The sequence below is a fragment of the Chinchilla lanigera genome, unplaced genomic scaffold (genome assembly GCF_000276665.1).
Source record: "Chinchilla lanigera isolate Chin_1 unplaced genomic scaffold, ChiLan1.0 scaffold00012, whole genome shotgun sequence".
Lineage (NCBI taxonomy): Eukaryota > Metazoa > Chordata > Mammalia > Rodentia > Chinchillidae > Chinchilla > Chinchilla lanigera.
This window is the reverse complement of record NW_004955413.1, coordinates 4,673,655-4,693,799: the sequence shown is the minus strand read 5'-3', so window position 1 is coordinate 4,693,799 and position 20,145 is coordinate 4,673,655. Positions and strand designations below refer to the sequence as shown.

The following is a 20,145-nucleotide window of genomic DNA, read 5'->3' as shown; positions in this document are numbered from 1 at the left end:
CAGTTGCCCAGGTTGGGCTCAAACTTGGGATCCTCCTGCCTCATCCTGCCAGAACACTGGGTTTACAGGTGTGCACACCACATCCAGCTGGGGTGAAGAATCTTTAGGGGCTCCAGGTGCTGGGGAATGGAGACTGGGAACTCAGGGAGCAGTGGTAAGCCCCCAAAGGCCCCGGGAAGCAAAGGGATCAATGAAGGGCAGAGCAAAGATTTGGAAGTTCACTGAGATCCTGACCATTTCTCCACCCCCGACCCCATTTCACCTCCCACTTCTCCTACAGCAGATGAAAAATCGAAAGGAAAGAAGGAAGGGTATATAGGACAGAGGGAGGGGACAATAAGGGGCAGGAACGGAGCACAGGAATCAACACCAAATGACAACCCAGCAGAGCCCTCGTCCTAAGGGATTACTGAGCTGGCCTAGAAACACAGCCAATCCCTCCCTGTTCCCACTCCCACACCCAGGAGATCAGTCACAACCAGCACAGTGCTGTCTTCTACAAGGCTTCCGAATGCCACACTCCTGACCCTACCTATGACACAGACCCAAGACTTAACCCCAATTCCAGTCCACACCACCCCTCTTCCCTTCAACCACCAGCTAAGTCAGGATGGAGGTGTGACTCGTCAGACCCCATCTCCCCACCTCCTGCCACACTCAGCTAACTCAAGTCTGTGTCTGGTCCCCAAATGCCCACTGACTCCATGGGGCTGCGGAAAAGGGGTTCCTTGGGCTCCTTGGGTTCCCTTCCCTCTCTCCCTCCCCCCAACCCCCAACCTCCTCTGCTGGTGCTGTCTGATTCCATCTTGCCCACAAGCAGGCGAAGCCCATTCATGATAGCACATCAGCTGGACAAGGGTGGGAGAGGACACATTATCAGGGGGAAACTGAGTCACCAAACCTCATCCTCAGGATCTCACAGTGAGCAAGAAATCCTGATTACCATTCTCCTCCAACCACTCCCCAGCAGACTTCCTTACCATCTGCACCTCTGCCGCTGCCCCTCTCTCACTGACGACCACCAGAACCCCTTCCCTAATGGCTGGGAGAAAGGCACACTGGGAGAAAGGCACACGATGGTGCGCAGAGGCCACACAGGAAGTGGCAGGAGGCTCAGGAGCCAGGCTGAGATACTGGGGCCAGGAGCTCCTGCCAGGCGAGGAGAGAGCAGACTGCAGGGCTGGGGCAAGGCAGGGCCAGCGCTGGGGGCCTTCTCCACAGCCCGCCTTCCAGTTCCGCTGGGTTCCTGCTCCCTGCGCCCCCTCGGGCTCCCTGCACCCCTCTCTTGGCCTCTTGGCCCCGTTTCTCCCGTGCCCTTCCTTGTCACTCATCCAGGGCTGCCTGGCTCTCTCCTCCCTGTCTTCTCACCTTTCTCCCTGCTTTTCCTTCCATCCTTCCCTCTCTGCCTCCACCTTTACCCTTTCCCATCCTCTTCGTCCCCTCCCACGCTCATATCCCTCTCTCCCCTCAAAGTCCCCTCTCCCCACTCACGAGCACCCCACACACCCACTCCTGCCCTCCCCACCTTCCTCCCTCCCACTTGCCTGGCCCCTACCCCACTGTCCTGTAGTGCCTCCCTCCCTCCCTCTGCGGGTTTCTCCCAGCCGAATTTTATCTGCTGTCTGCCTGAAAGGGCGGCTTTGTAACCCACAGCCCAGCCGGTGCAGGCAGAAGGATAGGGGTGCAGAGGGCCACACCAAAACAGACGTGTTCCGAATTGCAGCTTTTCCCCAGGATGGGAGGGAGACGGAGCAGACGGGCCTACTGTGTGTGCGCACACCCCAGGGAAAGCAGGGACCCCGGAGCGGAGGGGTGCGCAGACCCGGGCCAAGTCCTTAGAGGCCCGAGACACCCACCAGCGCCGAGAAACTAGGAGGCAGGGCAGAGAGACCCCCGGGGGGGGGGAATGGGACCGCCTAGGAGGAGAGGACCAGCGAGCACATGGGTAGAGATAAGCCAGGGGCAGGACGAGGCCCTGGGAAGGAGCCAGCTGGGAAGGAAGCAGGTTTGGGAAAAGGATGGGAAGAGGGCGGTGGGGAGGAAGGGCCACCTGTCAGGTGCCGAAGCCTGGGCACCTCCGCCAGCCCCACCCCCACGCCGCTCCCCTGACCCCACGCACTCACCTTTGTTGCCGGAGCCAGGTGGGAGCAGTGAGGCCAGCAGGAGGGACAGCAGCAGGAGGGTCATGGTGCGTGGGGGGCAGGGCCGGACCTAGCAACCGCTGTCCCCTGGGAGACTCAAACCTGCTGATTCTCCCTCGGAGGGATGCAGGGGTTCCCCCAGGAGGAGAGGGCAGGGACAATGACAGAAAGAGCCCGCTGCCCGCACTAGTCCATAGGGCAGGCCTGTCGGACGCCGGTCTGGTGGCGGAGAGGGGACCTGCTCGGCTCCTTCTCGAGCCCTCTACGGCCAGCGTCCTCTCTCTCCCTCTCTCTCTCACTCCCACCCCATCCCCTCTACTGCAGGATGACGTCAGCACCGCCAGGCGAGGATTGATGGGGCCATTGGCCAATCAGGTGACTTGGGGCGCCAGGTGCTGCAGGGGGGGGAGGGAGCCAATGGGACTGGGGAGCAGGGGCGGGAGAACGTGTTAGGGTTTTTTCCCGGGACTGCGATTTGGGGGAGAGGAACTGCGGGGGCTGAGGAGGAAGCTGGGAAGCCATGCAGGGGGTGGGAGACCGAGGGACAATGGGAGAGGGAGATGCTGGAAGCCAGGGGGTGGGGGAGGGGGACGTCCGCGGAGACCTGAGTGTGGCCAGGAGGGGCAGCACTCACAACACCCACCCCCAACCCTGCACTAGCCTCTTTTCCCAGCCCATTCCATCAGCAAGTCCCTGCTGCGTGCCTTCTGGGAACTGCGAAGTGAAACCTTCAGTCTGAACGGGAGAAATCCTCGCGTTTCCGCTCCCAGCCCAGGCGGCAAAGGAAGCCCTGAGAGGGTCAGGAGGGGACCGGGAAGGGCACTGGCACGGGGGAAGAGTGACACAGCTGTGCCTCCCCCAGGCACACAAGCCTGTCAGGACAGGTCACACAGCTGGAATGTCAGGCTGACCTCCCTACCTTCCCCTTCCCAGATTTCCCACCTTAAACCATGATGGAGCAGCCCAACAGCTTCGGAAGCCAGCCACATGTGGGTTTGAGAGAGAAGTGGGAGGGCGGGGAAAGGGCGCGCAGTCATTTCGGTGTCCTTGCACACCCCTGTGGGAGCACACATGCTAAGCACGGGCTGTGTGTGCAAGGGTGACTCAGGAGCGGGAACCCCTGGGTCCCCAGGGGAAGAGAATAAGATTTTCCAGTCCAGCGAGGCAGGCCCCTCCCGCACCCCCTCCAGACCTGCAGCAGGTTTCAGACAGCCAGTCTCACCGCCTCCCTCAGCTGCCACCTAGGACCAAGCCTGGATTGCCATTGTGGGGACCCAGTGCAGCCAGCCACCTGAAGGAACCCCGGGGCTGTCTTCACGGTGGCTCCCAGTTAACTGGCCTCTCCACCTCCTCCCTCACACCTTTCAGTATCCCTGACTCCACCCCAGGATCTCAGGATGTTGCTGGAACTCATCCCTACCCTATACAGCCACCCCTCTCAGGGTTCCCAGCCCCCCCCCCAAAATGAGCTGGAGGCCAAAAGGGACCTTGAGAAAGGCATATATGTGAGATGATTCACAGCCCCAAATCCTCTCTGGGTTCCTTCCCCAGGAAAGGCAGAGGTGAGGCTTAGCTCTGCTAAGTCCCAAACCAGTCCCAGCGAGGAAGGGACTCTTATTGCAGCAGGGCCCTAGCCCTGTAAAAGCCCTGGCCAGTGATCTTTCCGTGTGTGTGTGTGTGTGTGTGTGTGTGTGTGTGTGTGTGTGTACACCATGGGCAGGCATCAGTCAGGCCTCATCTGCCAGACAGTATCCATTCCCTTCTCACACCGCCATCTCCTACACTCACCTGCAATCTTGGGCTCCTTCTTGGCTGGCCAATTATGCCTCCCAACCTCACCGGCTACTACCGCTTTGTCTCACAGAAGAACCTGGAAGACTACCTGCAGGCCCTAAGTAATGTCCCCCCTTCCTTCCACTTCTTCCCTCTCCCTTCCCACCTCAGGGTCCCACCAAGAAGGGGTTCTGGGGTTGGATGCTGGGGAAACACTTGGGTGGGATCCATTTCTGAGCAGAAGCGTTGCTAGGAGCCAACCAGTCCTTGGGGCCAGGCCCGCCTTAGGCACCACTCACAGCCCTGAGATACTGCTTTGGGAGCGCTGGCCCGCCCTAGCCAGGCTAAGACTCAGCCCCCACAGACATCAACGTGGCACTGCGGAAGATAGTGCTGCTGCTGAAGCCTGACAAGGAGATTGAGCACCGGGGTGACCACATGGTAGTGAGGACCCTCAGCACCTTTCGAAACTATGTTATGGAATTCGAAGTGGGAGTTGAGTTCGAGGAGGACCTGAGGATCGTGGATGGACGGAAATGCCAGGTACTTTGGGGATGGGGAGTGGCTCCAAACAATGTTGCTGAACCAAAGGGGCTCTCCCAGCTACAGCCAAGGGAAGTAACCATCACAGAAAACCATGGCACCCCCAGGGTACCAGTCTGGTGGGAACAGGCTCCTTGTTCTCCATCCTCCTCCCCCACTCCTTCCTACTTTTCTCTTGTCTTTAGCCAAAGAGGCAAAACAAGCAGACTACCTACCCCAGTCCAATCAGCAAACGTTTGCTGGCCCTAAGCCTATGACACTGCAAGTCACCACAGTCTCTGTTTCCATTACTGGACATTGAACTCAGGGCCTTTACACTGCTGTATCTCCAGCTCTTTTTTTATTTTTTACTTCAAGACAGTGTCCTGTTGAGTTGCTAAACTGCCCAAGCTGAGCCCAAACTTGTGATCCTCCTGCCTCAGCCTTACAGAGTGCTGGAATTACAGACCTGCACCTCCAGACCCAGCTTCTTTTACTTAGCATCTATAACCTTACTTTCCTGCATTTTCCCCTAGTTCTTACATGGCTTTTGTTGATCCCTGGAACAGACAATAGTTTTCTTATTAATTCCTTAAATTGTAGTTTTCACCCAGTGTTTTGTCCTTACCCTTCTCTTCCTCGTCTGTACGCCCTTCTTGGGCAAACTCATCTATGTACATGCTTCCTACTGCCATCTATAAATTGCCCTTGACATTTCTTCTCCAGCAGAGCCATCTCCTGAGCTCCAGGGTGATGTTTTTAGCTGTCTGCAAAATATTTCCATCTGTGTGCCCCAAGGTCAAACCTGAGTTCATTATATTCTTGCACAAACCACTTTTGTATTTACTGTCTCTATTAATGGCAATAACCAGCGGGACCAGAAGTCATAGTTAGTGTCTCTTTTTCCTTAGTTCTGTGCTCCCAGCACACACACACACACCCCACCTTAAGAAGTCTTTACACCACAATCCTTCTGCACTGTCTAATATAGTAGCTGTTAATTACAAATGGTTATTGAACATGTGACAGGTGCCTTATCCAGTGGAAAAGTACTACAAAGATAAAAATAGAACTGGATTTTTCTATTTCTATTTCTTTTCTTCTCTTTTTCTTTTCTTCTCTTTTCGGTACTGGGGATTAAACCCAGAACCTTTACACTGAGCTATGCCTTCAATCCTTTTTTGTTTTTCTATTTTGAGACAAAATCTCAGTAAGTTGCCCAGACTGGGTTCAAACTTGTGTTTCTCCTGCCTCAGCCTCCTGGAGTGCTAGGATTATTGGCATGAGCCACCATGCCTGGCCTTGGATTTTTAAACACTATCTAAAATAGAATATAAAACATCTCAGAAATGTATATTGATCACATACTGAAATTCTAGTTTCTTACTATTTTAGGTAAAAGGAAACATACTATTAAAATTGAGTTCATCAAAATTGAGTTTCTTTTTCCTTTTCTAATAAGCTCCCAGAAATGCTTTATATCTGTAACTTGCATTTTTGGTCTGTTTTATTCCTAGTGAAATGTCACTCTTCTAAATGTTTCTCATCTGTTCCTTCCTACTCCTTCTTACTACAGCACCTTTTTCACTGGGTTCCCAAAATTGGTCCTCAACCTTAACCCTCCACCACTCTGTATATTGTAGCCACAGGGTCCATCTGTGCCTCAGTTACTTTTTCTGTCGTTGCTGAGACAAAATACCCAATGCCCAAATTTAAGGAAAGATTTATTTAGCTTACAGTTCGTGGAAGTTTCAGTCTTTACTCAACTGGCTCCAAGGCAGAGTGGCACATGGCAGAGGGCAACAGCTCATGGCAGCGGAAAACAGCAAAAGCAACAAGAACAAAAAGAGAGGAGCCAAGAGAGCAAGGCTCTTTCCCTCCCTTTTATTGTATGCATACTACCTGCCCCAGGGGCAAGTGTAGCACTAACACCCATAATCCCAGCATTGGACCATGGATCAATCAAAAATCTAGAAGCGCGCCCCAGAACTGCATGAGGAGCTGGGAGGACACGCAGACACAAACCATAACAATCTGTGCTGTAAAAGTGGCCACGTCCTCCCTGACTTAAATGAACGCTTTCGGTGACAATCTGTTCCAGACAAAGCCCACACACGCAGCAGGGCACACAGGTCAGGGGCTTGGAAACCAGCTCCTCACTGTGTTCCCACATCCAGTCTAGGTTAGAGCCCTTCAGAACAATGTGACCTTCTTTCTTCTATGTTATTTCTTTCCTCACTAAAAGTTTCCAGTTATGTATCTCCAATCTAATTAACTCCCATTTTTCTTGAAGACTTGGCTCATCCCTCCCTCCTCATTGCCATCCCAACACTCTTGTCAGGTGTCCTAGCTTCCTAGGTAGTGATCCTCCATTGGTTAAGACTAAGCTCAGCAGGCTGTCCTTAGGAGGGCTTCGCTAGTGCTGGCTGGAACGCCCAAGCTAGAGAGGTTGGTCCTTCATTCCCAGCATCCTTGGAGCTGAAAGAGGCCAATCTTTCCAATCTCTCTTCTTCCTCAAAAGTCCCTCTGGATCAGCTGGAGGCATCAGAAGACGAAGCCTCCACTGTTTGTCATCCCCCTCCCCAACTTCACCCCTGCTCCTCCCCTGCTTTCCCCAAATGTCACCATGAACAGTGGTGGCTCCTTGGAGGTCATGGGGGGGGGAGTCCTGCTGAAGCAGAGCACCTGTCCCCAAATGGAGGCTGTGGAGAAGTCAGAGTGACTGGAGAAGCATTTGGGGTGCCCCATCTCCCAGTCTTCTTCTATCTCCTCTTTAGACCATAGTGACCTGGGAGGAAGAGCAGCTGGTGTGTGTGCAGAAAGGTGAGATCCCCAACCGGGGCTGGAGACACTGGATGGAGGGAGACATGCTACATCTGGTAAGTGGAGGGGAGACACAAACAGGGGTGCCTGAGAGGGGCCTCAGCTAGGATGCATCCCCTTGACAAACCATGTGAGTCTACCACTCTACCCCGGCCCTGCCCTCACCACCCTAGCAAGGAGCCAAGGAGGGAAACAAAAGCACTTGGAAGAGGAGGGAGAGGAGGAGAAAGTGGACAGGTAGGCCTTGATTGCAAATCAGATGATGCCCATAAGTAAAAATGGAGAGGATTTTCTGGACATGGTGGCTCCCACCTGTAACGCCAGCACTCAGGAGGCTGAGGCAGAAGGATCGCAGCAGGTCTGAGGCCATCCTGGGCCACACAGTGAATTCAAGGCCAGACCCTGTCTCAAAATGTTGGGGACCACAAATTATAAATTAAGTCTAGAGGACGTCCAAGGCTATCCTTGTCCTGCTTGTAAACCAGATTGGAACGCAGAAACTCTCCACTTTCTTCTGGTCACAGCTGAAGCCCTACAGCTAGTGACACTGTGGCACTCACAGGACAAGATAAGATTTACTGAGGATGACGAAGATCTCTAAAGCAATGGAACAGCAATAGTAAACATTTCACCTGGGGAAACTACAGTTTCCTTGCTGGTCCTTGGTTCATCCTTGCAAGAATGCTTTATTCTTTTACTAGTCTACCCTTACTGTTCCTAAAATCACTCACTGCCCCTCTCCATGCACTGGCTAATAAAATAGTAGCAAGCTAGAGAGTCTTTGTCATTGCCCATCCTGAGGCACTGAGTACCCAGCCCCCCTTTTCATGCTTTACTAAATTGTCTCTGTCTCTTATTTTATCCTTCGTTGTACCCCTCATACAGGCAGTTGGGGATCTTCGCCAAGCCTCTAATATAAAAAATAAATAATTTAATTTAATTTAATTTAAAAAACAAAATGGGGGGATGGAGACAGCCACTGCACATCTCCTGGCCCAGCACCCCGTTCCTTCTCTGGGCTGAAGAGTTCAGGAACAATTCCCTATACATCAAATGGTCTAGCTGCTATTTCCTAAAGGAGTAAACAGAGGGCAAAGGCTTTGAGAAAGGAGCTCCAGCTGGGAGAACCCTCTTCCTCTCTCCTTCTCCATCCCCAGGAGCTGACAGCAAGGGATGCCCTGTGCAAGCAGGTCTTCAAGAAGGTCAGATAGCCTGGGAGAAGCCAACCCTCCAGACCTCTCTTCGTGTGCCCCCTTCCAGCCCAGACTGTGCCTGGTCATCGTCTCTGTCTCACCGCCCCCCACTTGTTAATCAGTAACTTGCAGCCCCCAGGTCAAAGTCCTTCCTCTCTCACACTCCTCTGCCCAACAGTAGCCCCTGTCCCAGGTCAAAGTCTGGCCTGGGTGTCAGAGTCAGACATAGGATGTAGAACCTGGTCTCTTCTGTTCCCTTGGCTTATTTTCCTAAGCTCTGGGTACTTTGTGGGCACTTGAGAATCTATCCTTGTGGGCCTTTGGGAAAATTGTGACTGGGTTCAAGATTTAAATGGAAGCCACTTGGAAGAGTCTGCTTATTTCCTTGCCTTTTCCTAGAGAAAATCTCAGATACTTGACAGAGGCCCCACCCTGCCAACATCAGAGGGTGTCCTGCCTATTTGATCCCTCCTTCCAACAGGAAGGGGAAAGGAATAGAACTAGGCAAGACCTTTTCCCGAGAGCTTCCAAATGGTGGCCTGGCCTCCATGGCTGTTTTGGGAAACACAGCAGCAAGAAGGCCCTCAGAGACCCAAAAGAGAAGCAGCTGGAGGACGCAAAGCCCAAGGATAAAGAGATGAGGGATCTGCAGGCATGGGGAATGGCAGGAGAAGCCCAGCAGGGGTGGCCATACGGACCTCTACTCAAGGCCAGCAAAACTGGAGCCAGAGCAAGGGGAAGAGCTAAGGACAGCAAGACCACTCCCCTAGAGTGCCTAGGAAAACAGTGCAGAGGGTGGAGCAATTCAGGGTCAGGGCCAGCTCCAGCCTCAGCCTGCTCCCTCCCTTCCAGGACATTGGTCCGTTCAGAATAAAAGTCTGGTGGGCACGTGCACAGAGAGGAGTGATCACTGTGAAGGTGGGGACAGAGGCCAGTGGAAGGGCCGGAGAGATGGACGTTGGAAAGTCCCTGGCTTTCACAGATGAACACCCTGGCCGCTTCTTCCTGCAGTGGCAAGGCCTCTACACATATGAGCAGTCCCTGGGGTTCTGGCCAAGAAGAACTAGGCTTGCACTACTGACCCTACCACACACCCTGCAATGAACTTGGAAAAGGGCTCAGAATTGGACTGAATCACTTATTCCCTGCCCGGCCTCTCCAAAGATGTCCCCAGCAGCATGGGCCATAGGCATTCTTCTTGGCAAAGCCACCCAGCGGAAGCTGCCATCCTGCCCAGTCTCCTCCCAAGGCACAGGAACATGCTCCGTGTTCTTGCCCCATTGTCCAAACCACCAAGTCACCATGGTGTCCAAGCCCTCTCAGTACACATTCCAAGGCTCCCCCCACACGACTGTCCTCTTGGGGGTCCAGGACTCTTCACTGCAGTCTTGGCTGGGCCCTGACACAAGAGCTTGTGAGCCCCCAGCGTGGCTGCCAAAGCCAAGCTACAGCAGGCTCAGTCCCTCAAAACTCTCTGCGACATAGGCATCCAGACCACCTGCAGTGCATGCCTCCGTCCTTCACTCAACCACATCCCTGCAGGAGCCAGACTCCAACAAGAGGCCCGGAGACTCCCAGGGAGGCAAGAGTCCCCGGAAGAATTGAGAGGTTCTGAAGACTGCAGCCGGCAAAGGAAGCTGGAGCTGCCGTCTCCCCTGTGGGCAGCAGGGGACGCTGCACACATTAGAGGAAGCCAGAGTTCCAGTTCAAAACTCTCTCTCTCTTCCACCACCTTCTTGGATGTTCATTGCACCAGACACACACACATCCCAATTCCCAACCCACACAAGATCTTTTCCCTCCTTCAAATCAGGCTCTGTTCATCATCAGAAATGAGATGGTCACCACAGGAAGAAGCATGTCAGAAGGAAAGGAAAGAAAGGGAGTGAGTAGGTCCAACTCCCAGCCTTGCCCAGGGCTCACGGAACTTGGAGTTGACTTGGTTGACCAGAGTCGTAGACCCCAGGGCTATGATTAGGAATCGAAAATGCTTACTTCCGTGTGAGATAGAAGTGTGCTCTGCTAAGCCAGCCCCACTGTTCCTTTACCACACCAGAGATCAGGATGCCTGGAGTGCAAGAAAGCTGGCCTAACAGGCCAGAAAAGACAGCTACCAGGACAGAGCAGCTCTGTGGACAGGGGTGCTCCACCTCCACCCCCACCAGAGGCCATGGAGGTCCTGGAGGATGAGATGGAGCTGACCATCCACACTCACCCTTCCAGCAAGAGCAAAGGGGCCCTGTCTCCAGCACTTTCAGGCTCACCACCCAGCCGGAGGTGAGGCTTCTACCTCCCCCTACCCCACCCCAAGCCTCACTTCTACTTTGCTTTACTCTGGCCCCTAGGAGAAGGGGGAGCCCTGGGAGCCTCTGTTCTGTACCCAGGGTGCAGTGCCCAGAGGGTCACCCATGTAGCCAAGCCATCAGGTTCACAGGTACATCACTTCCCAGAGGTTCTGCATGAACCTAAAATGACACCAACATGGGTCAGTGAGCAGGCTTTGGTGTCAAACTGCCACCTGTTATTAGCAGTATGAGTGTATTCAGGTCACCACCTTTCAGCAGATACACATGGGCCAGACACCAGAGGCAATACCAAGAGCACTTCCTTCCTCCTGGGGATTTTGTGAAGACTTCATGCCCGTTCCTCAGCAGAGTACTGGGAATGGAGTAGGCACTGACGACTGTTGATTACTCCTGCTTGTATTATTTCCGTCCTCAGTACCTGATGCCGGAAATTCTCCTGACCAGAAGCAAACCCTTGTATTCTACAGTTTAGGACAAGGCATCAAGCGCCACTACCCCTGAGGTCATGCAGTGACATATTTGTACGTATGGAGTTAAATAAACCTTTGGACTGCTAAGGCTTAAATAAATGAGACAATGGAAATTATTTCAAGGTTCTAGGAGGGACTAACTCTCTTACAGCTTTGATATTCTCTGAGTTTAGACCAAGACTTCTCTGGGCAGCCCATATTTATTTGGTTTTCAAGTAAAGGAGGAGGATACTCAGGAAAACGCAGGAATCTCGCAGGACCTTGGGAGAATTTTCCCAAGTAGTAAATTATGTCAATCAGGAGAACTACCTTATCTTTAGGTTCGTATTTATTGTAGGAGCGTGGAGCCTGCAGCTGCAGTCTCCTTGTAGTTAATTGGGGTTGGAGCCAAGTGGCCTTATCTTATCCTTTGAGGAGTCACAGCTTCACAGGCCAATACAGGCCTCAGGGTGACCAGGGACTCACAGAGGTTTACCTAGTATGAGTCCCCTGCCCATCCCAGACAAGGGGCCTAAGCTTCAGACAACTCACAAGTAAACACAGAAAGCCAATTGGATAATATTAAATCCAGCTCAGAGCCACTTTGTAGTGGTCTCCAACATGTACCAAAGCGTAAGTGATCGAGAGCAGAGAAGTGAAGCTAAAACACAGTTTTGCCTTGGCTCCAGGCTCCAGTCATCTGGGAGTGATGGGGTTGGCGGGGACTCGCTGAACACACCCAACCTCCAGAGCCAGCCTCTGCCACTGTCCCACCTGCTGTGCCCAGAGGAGGACACGTGCTGCCCACGGAGCTCCTGTGCCAGCATCAGGGAGGTGCTTCTGCTCCTGTGACAGCCACTCTTGTCTTTCAGCCAGTCCAGGAAGCTTCAAGGCAGGAGAGTGGCTCACAGTGGGACAGAAGCCCAGCCCAGCCCAGCCACTGCAGCTGCAGTCATCGAGCTGCACTCCCACACCCCTGCGATGCCTGCCTTCACCCTTCTCCTGTCCCTATCTGCAGAGTCCCCTGTCTCCTTTGCATACCACAGGGCTCTAACCTTCCCTCTCCTTGGGCCTCAGTTTGGGCCCTACTCACCTGCAGATGAATTGGCAGGTGGAGGGTCCATCTGTATAAAGGCCACTGGGCAGCTTTCTTTCATACACTGTGTACTTCCTGTTGGACTCTCTCTGGCCATATCTCTTCTCTGGTGTGCAGGGATGTGTACGTATGGTAGTGTGGCCTTGGCATTCACTGTCCTATGTGCTTGCTGGGATCCAGCATCTTCTTTTTCTTTCTTCTGCACACAGAACAATACCTGTGGCTTTTTCACTGACCCAGGCAGGTGACACAATGCAGAGCTAAAAGGACCAATGGAGGAGTCACTGTCACTGTGTGGCCCTGGACAAGTAGCCTTGGGCGAGTGGCCCTGGTCAAGTCATTTCATTACTATGCACTTTTGCTTCCTCACTCGACTGACTGACCCTGTTCTAATCCTCTGAGACTGATCTACTCTCTTGCCTTCTATACTGCCCCTTCCCTTTGCTTCCTCCCTCTCTTCCTGGCTGTCGCAGAAGAGGCCTGCTTGCTCCATATCCTTGACCCAGCTGCAAGGAAACCATTGTCATCCTTAATGTAAATGAAGCTCATCCTACTGGCCCCCAGTGGAGACAGAACCCACATGAGAAGGGGCAGCGAGATGGCAAAGGCTTCTGCCCTTGAGACTGCCCCCCAGTCCCCATACTCACTCATTTTCCTCACCACTCCTTTCTTTCTGAGTAGTACAGATGGGATAAGGTAAACTATTTGACAAGTATTTATTAAAGTCTTGGAAAAAACAAAAGGGAATTAGAGCAGAAAAAAATAAACAACTTGATTATTACAAATACAACCTCCTCCAGGAACTTATTGTCCAAGGAAGGGATGATGCATGACAGAGAAAAATTGCCCTGCTGTCAGCAAGACAAGTGCATGCACAATGTGCTTAAAGTCCTTTACTAAAGGACTTTGCTACACGATGGAAGTCCACACAAAGCCCACTGACCGTCCAGCCTCAGAACTTGCTCCTGTGACAGTCTGCTGGTGTGGAGCCTTGCGTAATCCTCAGAGTGTACCTGTGGCTCAGTTGTCCTGAGATGAAAGTAGTATTCTGCCTCGGACTTTTCTTTCTTGCACATTGTTTTAGTTACTTCCTTATTGTCGGAACAAAATACCTAACACTCACACATTAATGAAAGAAAGGTTTATTTTAGCTCACAGTACATAGAGATTTCAACCTATAGTTGGCTGGATCCAAGCCAGGGTGGCATGGCAGAGGGTCATCACAGAGGAGAAACAGTCCATAGCAAGGCAGGCAGGAGGCAGCAAGCACTAAGCCTTCCTTTCCCTTTTTATTCCATCCAGGCTGCAAACCTATTTGTTGGTGCCACCCACCCCGAGGGTGGACCTCCCCATCATCTACACTTAGAACCATGCTAAACCAATCAGTGGACTAATCCAGTTATCACATACCTTTGATCTATATTCACACATCCATGAGCCAACCACTTCCCACAAGCCACACCTATGAGCAGATGAGGGTTGGGGGCGGAATTTAGATATAAGCCATAACATTCATTCTCTTTCTCTCTTTCTCTCTCTCTTCCTCTCTCTCTTCTTTTTTTTTTTTTTTTTTTTTTTTTTTTTTTTAGTGTACCCTTCACACTGAGCTACATTCTCAGATCCCTTTTTATTTTCATTTTGATACAAGGTGTCACTAAACTGATAAGTTGCCCACGCTGAGTTCCAGCTTGGAATCCTCCTGCCTCAGTCTCCCAAAGTGTCAGGATTACAGGCATGTGCCACCACACACAGCTTCATCTCTCCTTTTCAACAGTTTCTTAGGTCTATTTAATCCTTTGCTAGCCTCCAAAACCTGTCTCCTCTAGTGTCTGACTTCCTATAGACCATGCTTTGATCTGTACAGTCCTCTACCAGATGGGGATGGACAGAGGTACCCTTCAGATCTTAAAGTAGGGGACAGGGTCAGAGCCCCCAAGCGTACTTTGGATTCTAAATACCAGACCCAGCAAAAATAATATCCTGCTAATTAACCTTCTGCATTTATTATACTAAGATAATGTGTTATGTGTTATGGTTTGTGTCTAGAGGTCTCCCCAAAGCCTCATCTGGCCATAAGGCTTTTTCAGAGGTGGCTGAATCTAGAGTGTATGGTGCTGGGATTAAGAGTGTATGATTAGTAAATCAATCTGCTGGTTGGTTTGGCATAGTTCTGGCTAGAACCAAGGGTGTGAGTGCTACACCCACCCTTGGGCAGGGAGCCTGCATACAATGTAGGAACAGAAAGAGTCCCGCCTCCCCTTTCCCTGGCCACTTCTGCTGTCTTCTGCTGCCACGAACGGTCCCCCCCCCTTGCCTTGTGCCACCTGCCTTGGAGCCAGCTGATTACGGACTGAAAGCTGTGAGCCAGATAATCCTTTCCCCTTCAACTCTGGATGTCAGGTATTTGGTCTCAGCAACAGAAAAGTAACTAAGAAAATCTGCTTCTGTGACAACCATTCTCCAAGATGCTCCAGGGCTCCTCGCTTTGGAATTCCCACTCCAGGCCCCTGCCTTGCTTTCTATCTTGGGACACTCATGTGTCCTATAAAGAGGGCCATGTGGTTCTTCCACTAGCCACTGGCATGTACCATCCTGAGGGCAGACCACAGCCCTGGCCACACCTCCACTGAAACCCCAAGACAGACCCAAGCTAATATCACCCAATCCCTTCTGGGTTCCTGGTACTTGGAAGCTGTGTGAAATAACACATATATAACTGGGGGTGGTGGCACACACCTGTAATCCCAGCACTTGGGAGGCTGAGGCAAAGGATTGCTGTGAGTTCAAAGCCAACCCGGGCTACAAAGTGAGTTGAAGTCAGCCTGAGCTTCATAGTGAGACCCTGTCTCAGAAAGACAAAAAAAAAAAAGAAAAAAAGAACACATGTATGTTGTTTTTAATTGCTGCTAAGTATGGGGTAATTTGTTTTTTGGCTTTTTTTTTTTTTGGTACCTGGAATTGAACTTAGGACCTCATTTCCAGGCAGGCACTGTGCCACTGAGCTACATCCCCAGCCAATTTGTTATTAAGAAATAACTAATACGTTGTCCCAACCTTGAATTTCACTATAAGTGAATTTCACCACCACTGGTAGTCTGGTACTTAGAATCCAAAGTATGTTTGGGGGCTCTGTCCCTGTCCCCTACTTTATTTGTATTTTGTTCCAACAATAAGGAAGTAGGGGACAGGTGAATTTCACCACCATCCTAGCACCGTGGCTTCAATATTTGCCACACTAGGAAAAACAAATAGGGGAGAGATGTGACTTGGGGCAGTAAAGACATATTCAAATACAAAAACATGGTCCATGCTCTCCAAACTCCCACCCCAACCAGCAGCCCAGACTCCAGCTGAACACTGGCACCAGAACTCAGGTCTCAGCTTCACCCCTCTAGGGGTCTACGGAGAGCAAAGGTCAAAACTGCGTGAGAACTCATGGCTCCCCCAGGTCATTGCTAAGAGGAATCTCCAGCCCCTCAGGTGGTCCCTCATCCTGGACACAGGTGTGTGGCCTCATTTGGTGGCTTCAGTAGGACAAGTGCATCAGAGTGGAGCTCAGTAGGGCTCGCATCACCAGAGAGAGGGACAGACATCTCAGATGGGGCGAGGAGCTGGGAACAACAGCAGAACACAGAGCAGCAGGGTCCAAGGTGCCGATCAGTGAAGGAACCGACAAGCCAGTTACAGCCCCCCCAGAGGAGGGAGTCCTTGGCTACTCCCTATCCTTAGGGGCCAGTGAGGTGATGCTAGAGCCAAAGGACCCTCTGCTGAAAAGAGAGTGACTGAGATGGGGGGAGGCAGATGGAGAAGTCTTATGCCATCCGGGTATGCAGATCTGATGCCTGGAAGGAGGAGGGTTCTGAGTTGGCTGTTGAATGTCTCCCACCCATGTAGTAAAATCTCTGTCCCCAGCTTGACACCATGGGGAGGTGATGAAACCTTCCAGAGGTGAGTGGTGGGAAGAATTCAAGTCATAAGAGGCTCTTGAAGGAGACGGTGGGACACAAACTGTTTCCTCTTTCTCTTTCATTTCCTGGCCATGAGGTACATAGCTCTGCTCCACCACACACACCTATCATGATGCGGTACCTCCTCACATGCTCCAAAGTAATGGGGCCAACCAGCCATGGACTGAAACGTCTGACACTGTAAGCCAAAATAAAGCTTTTCTCTTTATAAGTCGATGATTTCCAGTATTTGTTATGGAGGCCGCAAGCCAACTGACCTACCAAGGAAGGTGTTGTCAAAGCCCTGTGCCATGATGCTGTCCCCTATGGAAACAAGGGGTAACCCCCAGGCCTGCCAAGTGGGAATAGCCACAGTCACCCAGGAGGAACAGAGCATCTACAGGCTCAGACCTGCCACCTGCCAGAGACCTGGCAGGAGATGATACCCTCCACTAGGGATCAGTGGGTTATCCCAAGGGCAGAATCCATTCTCAGGGATGCTCTGTCCAACACAAGGAGCCGGGTTTCTTGGCAATGGAGAACTCTCACTAGAGAACAGCAAATAGAGCAGGGCACATTCAGACCATCTGCCTTCAGTGCAAATCCAGCTCCTGGATGCATCTGTCTACCACCTGCTGCTTCTCACCTTCCCTCAACACCAACCCCAATCCCTGGTGCTCAGTTCTCTTCTCTGCCGGCTCCGAGAACCTACCCTACAGACACAGGTGGTGCCTATATGTGGCAGGCACTGCGCTCAGTCCTGGGGTGCTGCAACCTGAGGATAAAGTCCCTCCCTCAGGGGGCTCACAGTGCCGTGGGAAACACAGACACGTAGATAGGTGGTGATCATGCTTCAAGACATGTGAGTGTCCAAAAGCACAGGGAAAGCAGTCCAACCCTGAATCGGGGAGGGCTTCCCAGAGGAGGAGACGTGCAGGTGGGAAACAGTGGTAGTGGCAACGTCTGTGGCATGATTACCACAGGCCAAGACTCTACTCCGAGTCTCGTGTTACTGTCCCCATTTTACAGGGAAGGAATCAAAGGAACAGAGAGTTTCCACAGCTTATGAAAATTATATGGAAAATAAAAGAGAAATGTGGGGTTTGGACATTAGATTGGAGCTTATGAAAATTATATGGAAAATAAAAGAGAAATGTGGGGTTTGGACATCAGATTGGAGCTGATTCTTGCTTAGGCTAGGGCTTCTCAACCTTGAGCCAGACATTTGTTGTGGGCGGTGCTGGCATGTGACTTGTGGCCTCTGTCCACTAGATGGCAGTAGCAACCCCCACTTGTAAGAAACAAAAGCAAAACTCCAGATAGTGTCAGACATTCTTGAGGACAAAATTGCTCCTGATTGGAGAACTACTGACCTAACCATTTTGCTGTTTTGCCTTTCTCAGCATGTAATGAGATTTTCTATTTGCCAAATACCCTCACCTAAGTAATTTCAGTTATAACTCAATATACTCCTAAGGACACCCCTGCCCTGAGGGTTCCATCGCCCGCCGGTGCTCAGTGACACCGGGCAGTTAGTTATTCGAGTCAGCCGTAGTCACAAAGCTCCTAAGTGGCAATACCTGGCTTTGAGCCTGGTGAGCACTGCAGAGCACATGCATTTCACCACCGCGCTATGCTACTGTTTGGTCTCCAGTGTCTGAAGAACCTGGTACTGCCCAGAGAGCCACAAGTGCAAATCCAAGACCTGTGTGGGACACCACGAGATCATCAGCATGGCAGGAACCCAGGCTCATGGCACAAGAGGGCAGAGTGGGGTAGAAAGGAGATCAGAGTCTATCACAAAAGGAGACACTGCCGTGGTCCGTGGGTGGCTCTGGTGCCATCTTGTGGACCAGAGGGTGCAGTCCTTGGAAAGTTTTTAGCAAAGAGGGGCAGGATCCCTTGATACGGGGACAGATGCTGGTGGGGTAGGAAGAGTGGGCCTGAGAGCCAAGACTTGTGGCTGAGACCACTGTGGGCTGCTTTATCCCCTGCCTGACTGTCCAGAGCCTATGGAAGTCAAGGGCTTAAGGCACAAGGGTTAGAAAACATGCAGAATGAGACCAAACTTCATCGAGGTCACCCATGTCCCCTACACCTGTATTCTAGAAAGAAGCCCCAGTCTCCAGGGAGCTGACTCAGGCCCCTCCGCCCCTGCTGCTGCCCTTCCTGCCCTGGTAGAATCCCCCAAGGGGCCCAGGCCGGGACAGGGCATCTACAGGCAGGGAAGCCAGGGAAGGGAATGGCCGGTGTCATGCCAGCCCCTCAGCCCAGGGCCTCCTGTGGCTGCTGAGATCACAAGAGAGCAAATCTCTAAATGAGGGCTGTGGAGAAGCCTCCCAGCCAGGAACACCTGGGCCCGTCTATGGGGCCGTTCCCCCCACAGGACAGCAGGTAGCAGCACCAACAGGATTTTGAAAAGAAAACCAAAAGTAAAAGCCCAAACCTGAAGTGTGTTTGTGCACTTCTGCCCTCACACCCACGTGCTCTCTGTGGTTGCCCTCCAGCTCCCGCCTCTGCCCTTTGCCCCTCTACAGTTAATGAAAAACAAAATTTGGTGGCCCCAGATATAAACTTGGAGGGGCGAGACTAGAGGAGGAGATGGAGACCGAGGGATGGAAATGTTTTTATTCCTGGCCCCTGGAGTGCCCTGTCCTGGCTCACACAGCATGAGAGGATCCACACCCAGCTTAAGCCTGTGCCCGAGGAAAAACGTTCTTGCTTAATCACACACTGAAGATGCCCCAGAGCCAGGGTCTCCCATCATTTTTAAGATCTTCCACTCTTGCCCAATTTAGAAAGAAGCATCAGTCACAATTATAATTGTAAATACACTTATTTTTTAACCACTGAAGTGACTTAATAATATTACAGAAATTTTAGTAAGCATCCTTTAAATGATCCATAACCCTGTAGTCTTAAATTTGTCTTAAAGATGTTTTCTATGTTTGTGAACAGTGTAATTAATAATTCTATAGCTTACTTCCTTTACTTAGCGTGCCAAGCATCTTAGTTCTTGCATCTATATTTGGAGGCTTCAACACAGACCAGATGTGACTTTAGCACTCACATTTGGGTACAGGAAGGGGAGTCAAAAGACATGATTGACACATTTGAATAAGGTGACTGACTTTCCTGGTTTGCTGGGGCTAAACCAGTTTAGTAGAAAGGTCCACAACCCAGGAAACCCATCAGCCCGAGACAAACCTGGGTGATTTCTAATTGTACACCCTATTAGAAACAAGTTCCCCCGACCAAATTAAACCAGTCTAGATTTCAGAAGTCTGCTCTAACCTACACACTGTCCTTTGGCTATGCCTCTTTGCCTCCCTTACCCTGTGGCTGGTCTAGGGCAGCAGATTTCCAACTTTAAACCCTCAAAAGTGGTTGAGACTGCTGAGGAGATTTTGCTGCTATAAATTGTACCTATTAATAGTCACTGTATTGGAAATTACAAGGGAAAATGTGAAACACAAAAATACACAATATACGTTCCAGTTGTTATCAGGGAATGAGTCAGCACACATCACACAGCCTCGGCTTTGCTCCATCGTAAAGTCATGAGGGAGAGAAAAGCAAACATCTTAGCATTCTTGTGAAAACCATTTTGACCTCACAGTTCCCCCCACAAAGGGTCTTCGGGGCCTCCAGGGCATCCCAGGCCTCACGTGGAAAGCCATCGCTCCGCAGAGAGCACCCCTCTAAGAATCTCAGGGGACCCTGCACCTCCGAGAGCCCACACTGACCATTTCAGGTAATGGTGGGATTCCACCTTTAGCCTTCCGCTCGAGTTCTCCTATAAATTACACCTGTATGTGTTCTAAACCCCACAATAGAGTTATGATTTTTGAATATACATATATATTTTTACCTTGCTTCTTTCTTTCTTTTTTTC

At 51.4% G+C, this 20,145-nt stretch overlaps 2 protein-coding genes across 2 annotated transcripts in view; one reads left to right on the top strand and one right to left on the bottom strand.

Annotated features, from left to right (window-relative positions):
- Clstn3 (calsyntenin 3) overlaps positions 1–3,163 on the bottom strand; it is a 29,293-nt gene extending 26,130 nt beyond the window's left edge. The window contains exons 1-2 of the mRNA XM_005378860.2: positions 3,084–3,163; positions 2,124–2,931 (exon numbers count right to left, since the gene is read on the bottom strand). Of these exons, the coding sequence (XP_005378917.1) occupies positions 2,124–2,187 (64 nt within the window). The 5' untranslated portion in view covers positions 2,188–2,931; positions 3,084–3,163. The remainder of the gene's footprint in view (positions 1–2,123; positions 2,932–3,083) is intronic.
- A 687-nt stretch (positions 3,164–3,850) lies between these two features.
- On the top strand, positions 3,851–11,323 carry Rbp5 (retinol binding protein 5, cellular). The gene is made up of 4 exons (XM_005378859.2): positions 3,851–4,036; positions 4,279–4,457; positions 7,214–7,315; positions 8,417–11,323. Exons 1-4 carry the CDS (start codon positions 3,964–3,966, stop codon positions 8,468–8,470), a joined length of 408 nt encoding a protein of 135 aa, XP_005378916.1. The 5' UTR covers positions 3,851–3,963; the 3' UTR covers positions 8,471–11,323.
- Positions 11,324–20,145: the final 8,822 nt, after the last annotated feature.

Coding starts and splice junctions, on each gene's coding strand:
- Rbp5 (XM_005378859.2), top strand. CDS start 3,964: ATGCCTCCCAACCTCACCGGCTACTACCGCTTTGTCTCACAGAAGAAC. Junction 4,458..7,213: donor TGGATGGACGGAAATGCCAG/GTACTTTGGGGA, acceptor TCTCCTCTTTAG/ACCATAGTGACCTGGGAGGA. Junction 7,316..8,416: donor AGGGAGACATGCTACATCTG/GTAAGTGGAGGG, acceptor CTCCATCCCCAG/GAGCTGACAGCAAGGGATGC.